Source organism: Festucalex cinctus, chromosome 1 (assembly GCF_051991245.1).
Source record: "Festucalex cinctus isolate MCC-2025b chromosome 1, RoL_Fcin_1.0, whole genome shotgun sequence".
In the NCBI taxonomy this organism is placed as follows: Eukaryota; Metazoa; Chordata; class Actinopteri; order Syngnathiformes; family Syngnathidae; genus Festucalex; species Festucalex cinctus.
Genome location: NC_135411.1, coordinates 47,506,069 through 47,516,073, shown reverse-complemented (window position 1 = coordinate 47,516,073; position 10,005 = coordinate 47,506,069). Strand labels below are relative to the sequence as shown.

General features: G+C 43.7%; 1 protein-coding gene across 1 annotated transcript; it reads right to left on the bottom strand.

Moving 5' to 3' along the window:
• Positions 1 to 821: 821 nt before the first annotated feature.
• cdr2l (cerebellar degeneration-related protein 2-like) lies at positions 822 to 9,749 on the bottom strand. Its single transcript, XM_077538943.1, has 5 exons — positions 9,349 to 9,749; positions 7,950 to 8,062; positions 5,484 to 5,632; positions 5,022 to 5,186; positions 822 to 1,971 (listed from the first exon to the last, which is right to left on the bottom strand). The coding sequence occupies exons 1-5, from the start codon at positions 9,425 to 9,427 to the stop codon at positions 1,107 to 1,109; spliced, it is 1,371 nt and encodes a 456-aa protein (XP_077395069.1). The 5' UTR covers positions 9,428 to 9,749; the 3' UTR covers positions 822 to 1,106.
• Positions 9,750 to 10,005: the final 256 nt, after the last annotated feature.

The window sequence follows — 10,005 nt, the reverse complement described above, 5'->3', positions numbered from 1 at the left end:
TCCACTAGATGGCAAAGGTATTGTATCTGTTAGCAATAATCCTGGATCTTAAACAACTCACTTCAGCAATAAAAGTTAATATTTTGTCCAGAATTAATTTAATAACGTCATGACGTTGCATGTACAATTAATTCCTTGAAAACACATTTTTCCACTTGAGGTTGACTGGAGACTGTGCTGAAGAAATAGGTAATGGCCAAAATTACGACTCACCTGTTTTCTGGGTTTGGTCAAACTGTGCCATGGTTTGTTGTTTACCCGTGTACTGAGCATGCATGATGTCATCTTCAGTCGACAGTGAGTGGCAAAATGAGGTTTTAAAAGGTATTAATTGATCATGAAGAATATTATAGACAAAAATATCAAATTACAATGACTAAATGTGTCAATTATCCCTTTTAATCGCTCGTTACCATTCCAAATAATTTCACTAGATACAATTAACAGCTAATCAATTGACCAACTACCAGTAGTCTCTTATTTTGGTAATCATGTTCGAGGCAAAATTGTCCAAATCCTTGGAATTTCAGCCTCAACAGTAAATATTCTGATGCTAAAGATCAAACCAGTAACTTAACATTTATGAATTTTGCAGTTTGAAATAGTGTCCTGTTTTTGAATAAAAATATACATATTAAAGCTTGCTTACTAAATGAATCTCCAAAACAATCAGTCGTAGTGCTAAATTTCACACCAAGTTGTGTGTCTTTACTATACGTGACTTTTTTTTTTGTTTTTTAACGTTTGGTTTTATGTCACAATATTTAAATGCCATAGACAGTAGTAGCTTGAGACATGAAGTCATGAGTGCATTCATAAATCTCATCCAGGACAGAAAAAAAATATACAAAACTTTTTTTGATTTTGTTTTGCACAAGTCAGGCATTTAATCATATTTACTGCATCCACAGAAGCTGCTTTGTTTCATTTGCTTGCTGTTACACAAATAGTTAGATGAGAAACCTTCATTTGCTCTGATAAACAACCAGGAACGATAATGCGTCTTGAGGCGATCACTTATTAGAAGCGAGAACAAAAAAAAAAACAAGCAATTTACAAATAATAATCCATCTTCTCTCCAGCTGTAGCTGCACAAAGGGCGGCGCTCATTTGCCGCTTTTTCTGCCCTTGCGGGAGCTGCTCACGTCACTTTTGGTCTTCTGCAAGCGGGAGAAGATCTCCTTGAAGAGCGCTTTGTACTCGGGCGTGTTCTGACTCAGACGTTTGTCCACTTGCTCCACCTGCCTGCTGATGCCCTCCAAGGCCTCCGGTGTGGACGGGGTGTGGGGGGGAGTGGGCGGGGAGCCGGCCGAGGCCCCCGTGCCGTACTCCTTCAAGGAGGGGTCCCTGGAGACGGGGCGCGAGGTCTGCACCTCGGCGTGGCGCAGGCTCTCCTCGTCGCGCCGGCACTTCCCCAGCAGCTCCTCGTACTTCTCCAGCAGGGCGTGGTACTGCTCGTCCACCTCGCTCAGGATGGACATGCCTCGTTTGCGGCCCGAGCGGCGCCGCCCGGGGGGATCGCGCACCGTGACGACGTTGAGGGCCGTGTCGCTGCAGCTCTTCCGCACCGGGCCTCCCGGGTCGCCCGCTTCGCCGGCCGCGGCGTCCGCGCCAGCGGTTTCGTCCGGCGCGTCCGTCTCGGGGCCGTCGCCGAGCAGCGTCTCGATGCCTTCGTCCGTCAGACGTGCCCGGGACTTCCTCAGCAGCTGCATCTCCTGGAGCTCCGCCTCCAGCTCGCGCACTCGCAGCTGGCAGCCCTCGGCGCCGAGCAGACGCTGCTCCAGGCGGTCGAACTCCTGCAGCACGGCGGCGCACTCCCGCTCGGCGCCCTCCCGTTTGGAGCGCTCGCCCGCCAAGGCCGAGCGCAGCGACGTCACGATTTCCCGCAGGCGCTCGTTCTCCTCCTCCGCCGGCTGCCGCTCGGCGAGGTCCACGCTGCCGGGGTTGGCCAACAGGAAACCATCCTCGTACCTTCAAAAAAGATGAATTGACACATTGAGCAAAACGGACCCTTGGCGTTTTCACTGGTGGGCTGTGAAGAACATTTGCAGATTGAAATTTGAATAATGTAAACTACCTTCTTCAGGTTGCCGGTATGGCAATTTTTCAGATTTGTATTGTACAGTTACATTCCTATTTTGTTCTGCCGGTATATTTACATAGGGTGTAGTTCCACTGTTGGCCGCTAGATGGTGGCACATCATTATGTTTGACACTGTCAAAAGGAAGAATAGTGAAAACAGGAAGTAGCCTAGCCTAGTTTTTGCTCAAGACCGAATGCGATATTCTCTTTAATCCTGCTTTATATGCCAACAGAAATTGATGGCTGCAGGTTCATTTTTGAAATGCACATCTTTGGGCATGATTATTGATGTATAATGTCGATAACTATGACCACATATTAGGGCCATGTATAATTATTTTTTTTTTTTAACCCCTTCCGACCTGCTTTTTTTTGTTTTCTGTTGGGGATATTTATTTTATTTTATTTTATTTATTTATTTTACCTGATGTTGACTCTTTTCACACATAAGAACAATTTTTTATTTTTTTTTATTTTATTTTATTATTTTATTTTTTGTGGGGGGTTATCTCACATTTTTATTTCTTATAGTGGACGTCAGGATAATATGGCTGTAAAGCGTTGTAAACTTACCAAGCTTATATGTATTTTTAACATTAACATCGCGCAAATCAACTTGTGATTGTGATTGGCTAGCTACGATCCAATCATGAACCACAAGTGTTGACATTATCCAAATTATGTGTTTTTGTTGGTTGAGACTAGTGGTGTCAAAGTCGGTCCTCGAGGGCTCGCCGAGTCCTGCATGTTTTAGAAGTTTTCCACATTCAACACAGCTGATTCAGATTTAAGCTCATCAGCAAGCTCTGCAGGAGCCTGATAATGATCCTGATCATTGAATCAGTTGTGTTGGAGTGTAGAGAAACCTCAAAAACATGCAGGACTCAGGCCCACGAGGACCGGATTCTGACACATGCTGTTTAGACAAACAAATATGTCATGTCCACTGCAATCATCTATGGATCCGAAGCAGCTAAGAGGGGAGGGGTGTTAATATTCCGAGAAAAAAAAACTCACAAATGTGCGAGAAATATACTTGCGACATTATAAAGTGGCATTTTTGCAAGGAAAAAAAAACTCACAGCTTTGCGAGAAATGAAACTCAGAATCTTGCAAGAAATACACGCAGTGTACTCGGATGTTTGTGCCAATACTTTTCGGTCGGGTTTTCAAATAAAGAGATCGTAGCAGAGATTAACCATATCATATTCAGCATTTGCACTTTGTCGTGTTGGATGCTGTTAGCGACAAAGACGCATTTGCTTTGCAAAGGTCCACACCCCGAGGATCAAGCATTTATGTTCATTTGTTAAAATGTATATTTACTTGTACATTTATGTTGCCACAATTATTACTTACATATTCATACATTTTGGGTTATTTTTTTTGTACAAGTAGCTAAGACTTCTGCTCTCCGTCATTCACTTGCATTTATCTAAAGTATGCTAGCTTCTGATTGGTTAGTGTTAGCGTTGTGCTGTCGCTCTATCTGCCGTGTATGACGAGTAAAGTTAAAGAAATCCATCTCCATCTTGCCTTTTCATTTTATAAAGAGTGTTCCATTAATCACCAACAAATCCTCACGTTAGCTCCTGGTGGACAAAAGCCAGCACCTCGTCCAGAATATTGCTACGCTACGTGTATTTCTCACGTTTCTTGCAAATCTGAGAGATTATGTCTCGTAAATTTACGACTTTTTCTTGCAAATTTGCCACTTTGTAATGGCACAAATTCGCAAGTTTTTCTCGTAAATTTTACTTTTTTTTTTTCCCTCATTAATTGGACACATAATGTCACAAACCTGTGAGTTTATTTCTCGTAATTTTTTGAGTTTTTTCCTCTGAATATTACACGCTCCCTAAAAGAAAAATATTTATACGCGGCCCTAATACGCCATCGTGTATATCCCCATTTTGTTCTGCCGGTCGTTTATGTAGGGTGTAGTTCCACTGTTGACCACTAGATGGTGGCACATTATTGTGTTTGACACTGTCAAAAAGAAGAATTGTGAAAACAGGAAGTATTTCAAGCCTGGCCTAGTTTTTGCTGAAGATAGAATGTGATATTCTCTTTAATCCTGCTTTATCCGCCAAAAGAAAGTGACGGCTGTAGGTTCATTTTTGAGACGTACATCTTTGGGCATGATTATTGATGTAATGTCTGATAAGCAAAGTGTGTAAGTTTGGTCAAAATGCGATTTGTTTACTGTAAACGGAACGTGTTAAAGGGGCTGTCTGCCGGTTTCACTCAGGAAAATTCACTTTTTAAATACACGATTTAAACAAACTACTTCTCAATTTATAGATATGGGCTTTTCATAGCATGTGGGGTGATTTTGTCCTAAACCCCCACACCCCCAGCCTGTATTTTGCCATTTTGTGTTTGTTTTGTAAACAGCGGGACGTGTCTGTGGAAAAACAGTGTTTACACCCCTCCAGCCAATCGCAGAGCAGGGGGTGGCGTGTCGCAAACGGGGCCGGGCGAACGTGTCAGCTGTGTGACGTCACTCCCGCGGCAATTTGAAAGCACGCATGGATTTTTTTTTTTTTTCCCACTTCACTCACTCACTCATAGAAGCTTACGTGTGAATGAGTGAGTGGAAAAAAAAATCTGTGTGCGCTTTCAAATTGCTGCGGGAGTGACGTCAAGCAGCCGACATGTTTGCCCGGCCCCGTTTGCGACACGCCACCCCCCGCTCTGCGATTGGCTGGAGGGGTGTAAACACTGTCTTTCCACAGAAACGTCCCACTGTTTACAAAACAAACACAAAATGGCAAAATACAGGCTGGGGGGTGTGGGGGTTGAGGACAAAATCACCCCCACACGTTATTGAAAAGTCCATATCTATAAATTGAGAAGTAGTTTGTTTGTTTAAATCCTGTATTTAAAAAGTGCATTTTCCTGAGTGAAACCGGAAGACAGCCCCTTTAAGTGTAACCTTGGCGCAGTGCAGAGTTCTTTGAGGCAAGGAAACGAGTGGACCGTCTTGCGGCGCTCCTTTTTCTCGCGGAGGACCCTCAGCTCCTCCAAAGTTTGCAGCTCCTCCACCCGACCCGTCAAACTGTCCACCTGGCCCTGCAAGGTCTCCATGGTGCCCGTCAACCTGCGTGCACACGTAAACAAATCGCACACGTGCACGCCGAGCGCTTGTTATGTCATCAATGTGGGAGCTCGGACTTGTTAGCATACCACGCTTGCGGCTTTACAAGGATTTATTGTTACCCGCTCGCCTCGCGGATTTAGAAAGGACAAAGGCTCCCTCTGAACTATTTCCAAGCTTGATTCATAGCCTTCAACACAAGATTTCTCAGGGAGGTTCAGGTAGCTTATCAGTATGACATGGCAATAAAAATAAATCAACGGATATTTGCAGAAGGTGACGTCGGCAGCAGGCGCTCACCTGTCTATTTTCTGCTGCGAGGCCTTGCTCTCCAGCACCAGCTTCTCGTTGGTGATCTCCAACTCTCTGGCGGTCACGTCCAGCTGCTCGTAAACCTTCGCATGCTGTTCGTTCATCTCCCGAAGCATCTCCAACTGCTTGGAGAGGTACTGCCAAAGTGCACGCATGGGCAAAATTGGTAATGAAAGAAAATCCCACAGTGGGTCACTTGAATCTGCCAAAAGTAATACTAAATAAATATGTTGTGAATATCAGACGTTGCTTTTGAATTGTACTTCACCTTTTTAAAAATTATTAAACAACCCTGAACAAAAATGATCGGACCCTAAACTCATTTGACTCATTTGAGAAAAACGTATAAACACGTTCTATTTGCCATGATCCCAAAAACGTATTTATAGAGCATACAGAAGGCTTTGATGCAGCTTCTGACCTGAAGAGGTCATTTAAAGCAATGATCGTAATTACAAAAACGGCCAGCAGGTGGCAGCAGAGTATAAGAGATCAGTCAGGGCCATGTTGCAACAAGCTCTTTTTCCCAGTGTTTTCAACAGGTTTGTGAATAATCATGAAACTTTGCTATATTCTAATGGTAATTGCTGCAAGAAAGAAAGAAGAGACTCTAAACTTTCTTTTGGTAGGTTCCATGTTTTAAGAGCAATAGAACACAATATTCTGTGGCCCTTGCAAATCAGTCAAAATCCAGTAAAACAGCTGGTAGCAAAGGGGGTTGCTTCAGTAAAAATGGCTGCAAGTGAAGGAGTTAACAATCATTGCAATTGAACTTTAAATGTGATTTCTGCACCTCTCAGCAGTTATTCGGACATTTTTGTCATTAGCTTTCCTCCTGCCACATAAATGGAACTTGGCTACAGTCTCGTGGATCTTAAATTTCTGAATATGTGCAACTTTAGACACAGGAAAATCAAGCAGCTTGGAGATGATTTTATATATAACCTTTATCTTTAACATGCATGTGTCCTCTGGTCCATGTTTGGTGCGATACATACTGACGACTTGTCACCCCTTAAATAGGCCAATTTACTGATTACAAGTTTGAAAACACCTGTGAGGCCATTTAGAGGACACAAATTGGTTGAACATGTGCCTTATAATATTTTCTAGGGTAGCACCATTTTGTACAGGTCTGTTTTATGAATTAAAAAAAAAAAAAAACAGCTGAACCACAATTCAAAAAGCAAGTTAATTTTCATTAAAGAGGAAGTCAACCTTAAACATTTCTTGACAAAAAATGTTTAAATGTGACCTCACTAGTCTTAGCATAACATTCTGATTAATATTACATTTGTTGAATATGAGTTAAGCAGCAAAATCCAGCTGTTTTTATCAATATCAGAAGTAGGGATGTAACAATACCGGCAATATCGTGATATCGCGACATTAAAACTTCCACAATATATATATCGTCGTCATGTCACGATATTAAAAGAAGCATATCTGTTAATAAAAAAAAAAAGTCAGGTTGATTTCCATTTGTGCCATTCTAGCACCCTCTAGTGGCTAGGTTTTTTTTGTTTGTTTTTAGTGCAGTTTAATTTTCACAAGGCATGTTTTTGTATCGTGATGTTTGGATATTATTAAATCCCTAATCAGAAGGCGGCCATTTTGCCACTTGCTGCCGAGTGAAAATGACATCATGGTTGCTTGGGGCTCCGGCAACAACCAATCACAGCTCACCTGTTTTCTGAAGCTGAGCTGTGATTGATTGTTACCTGAGACCTGAGCAACTGTGATGTCATCTTCAGTCGACAGCAAGTGGCAAAATGGCCGCCCCCTATAAATTGTATGAGAATCAGGATTTATAGGCACTGATCTTGATATTACTGGATAGCTGATAGGCGATACACGCCCGTACAAGCCGTTGAAGCCACAGGGCGGCCATCTTACCCCTCCCATCTCACGAGCAGACTACTATATAAACCATACGTATAGATTAGCTCAAAGGCTCTTAGTATAGGGCCGGGGGACGGGGGTGGTCACTATTTTTTAACAAGTGGGCATGTGCTGCTTTGAACACCCCCTTTTTCTTTTATTGCTCAGTTCCTGAGACCCAAACATTAGATTTGATACCTCTGTATCTTTTGTTGACTTACAGGTATAATTCTTAAATAAAAATATTAGACCAGAACACACTGGAGAGATTATGTCTCTCGGCTGGCCTGGGAACGCCTTGGGATCCCGCCGACGGAACTGGTTGAAGTGGCTGGGGAGAGGTTTGGGTTTCCCTCCTAAAGCTGCTGCCTCTGCGACCCGACCTCGGATAAGCGGTAGAGGATGGATGGATGGATGGATGGATCGATCTAACGAGATACTGGTGATACTGGTAAAGGTGGATTTAGTCAATTAAGCCCCCATTGGAGGCCCAGTATGCCAAAAGCAATCACTATTTTTGGTGGAAATTAGCTACCCACTAAGTGCTTGGTAGCTAACTAGCAACTTGTGTACCTCGATTTCATGTCCTTGCTCTTCATTGTTGATGTACATCTGCTGAAGGGAATCCTCCAACTCCTTGTTCTGCTCCAGCAGGGTCTTGCCGAGCTCCGCTGCCAAGTGTAAGTCTGATGGGAGGCGAGTAAGCGGGACAAAGATAAACAGCGGGGAAATGACAGATACGGGAGAATGCAGTTACAAAATATATAAATACACAAAGCAGTGGAATGCAAATGAGGCTTTCCACTGTTTATACAGATTATTCAATGGAGCGGGCTGGAGCCACAACATTGGACGTGGGTGGCCTTATTATGAAAAGTGTGAACTGTGAAGAGGACTTCAGCATGGAGAGATGTAGGCGAGAAAGCGTGAGAGTAGTTGCTAACTTGTAACATTCGCGAACATGAGCGCAAATCATATGAGGCTATAAAATATGATGAGCATATTAAGTGTAAACAGCTGAGGGCCCGAGCGGCTGAAGCGCTAATGAGCTTGTGAGATATGGAGCTTCCACTCATCAGCTCCATTTCTCCCGGCTGCTGCTGTTACGTCATTTCACGCTGCTGAAAATACAAGCCGAGTAAGATGACTCGCCAACACTGTGATGCACTTATTATGTACAACGCTAGATTGCACACAGCTCGACTACTACATTTTCTTGTTTTTGCTGTGAAATACAAACACATCCTGACAAACAATAAAAATTACATGAGGGGGGAGTGAGGATAAAGCAATTAATCACATGCTATATAAATACAATGGACTTGACATTTCCTTGTTCAGCATGCTCAAGTTTGATCAAAATGACCTCATAGGCCAGCAGATAGCAGAAAACGTTACATAAGAGTCGCGGTCGTGGGACAAATTGACGCACGACTACAGAATGAAGGTTGTACAAGCTACAGCAAAGCTACGAAAGTCTGGTCTGGACTGGTCTGGGGCTGCCTAATCAGATCAAGCAAAGGAGGGGGCTTAATGATCTCAGACTTTGGTGCAGAAAAATACTGAAGTGGGTTGGATGCTCCTGGTGTGCAATGATGAGCCATGAAGCTGCTTTGGCTCTCTGGGTCAGCAGGTAATCGGGAGCTGGGGTGATGCTGAGGCCAGCAGCACTCAGTAAATCCAATACAAAACATACATGGATTAATTAAACATTTTGCTTGTAATAATACAGTTTTAATGTGCCATTTTTTAATGTACATCAAAATACAGCAGTCTGTTTGTTGGGCACATAAACACCACATACACCGACAAGAATGATAATGGAGAAACAGGTTGGCTATTTTGGGGAAGGAATTGCACTGACAAGAGGAAAAATAATTGGCAGCAGGGGCAGAGAAGACAGCTGGCATCCAATGTGATCAATTTCCACCCCCCCTGTCGTGAATCTATAACCATCGAGCTAAAGCCTCACCTTGCTCCAAGTCCCGTTGGTCGTACCATGGCTCCTCTTCCTCGGTGACAAACTCCTCCATCCTGCCCGCACGGAGCATCGAGGACGCCCAACTTGCTCGCCGGTGATCGGCTGAAGCTAATTCGCCCCGCGGCTCCCCCGGAAGTGACAAGAACGAGACCCAAAAACGTGGCGACGTTAACCCTCCCCGAGGGCGCAAAAAGCCTTTGAAGCAAACAGGAGTGGAGCTAAAATGGAGGAAGGCTGGTCAATGAGTTGACATCAGCGGGCCGCGGTGAGGTTCGATAGAACAGAGGTGCTTCTTGTGTTGGTACCATCGGGCTTTGGATGAGCATCACCATGCACGTCCGCTCTGCTGTGCAGCTGAGGCGTTCAATGGAACTCGGGAAATGCGAGAAGCGAAGGCCTACGTGTGGGAAACTTCCATTAAATTTACAAATGCAAGGTAGAAAATTCCCGTTATTGTTTGGTGATTGTTTTCTTGCTTCATTTGACCCCCTGCGGTAAGCCAATTGAGCATATATTTGCTATTCTTGTTATACAGTTGTGATCCATATTAGTACACTCATTGTTCCCTCTAGTAAGAATTAGTCCTCGCCCTGGCACAGCTGTCTCACAAGTGATTTTTCCCCCCGACTACTATGACATTTCTGTGCG

Bases quoted from the DNA above. Each gene is read 5' to 3' on its own strand.
- cdr2l (XM_077538943.1), bottom strand. From the start codon at position 9,427: ATGCTCCGTGCGGGCAGGATGGAGGAGTTTGTCACCGAGGAAGAGGAG. The intron at 8,063-9,348 runs GTGAGGCTTTAG...GCCTCCCATCAG, and splicing joins CCAACGGGACTTGGAGCAAG to ACTTACACTTGGCAGCGGAG. The intron at 5,633-7,949 runs GTACACAAGTTG...GCACTTTGGCAG, and splicing joins AGCAAGGACATGAAATCGAG to TACCTCTCCAAGCAGTTGGA.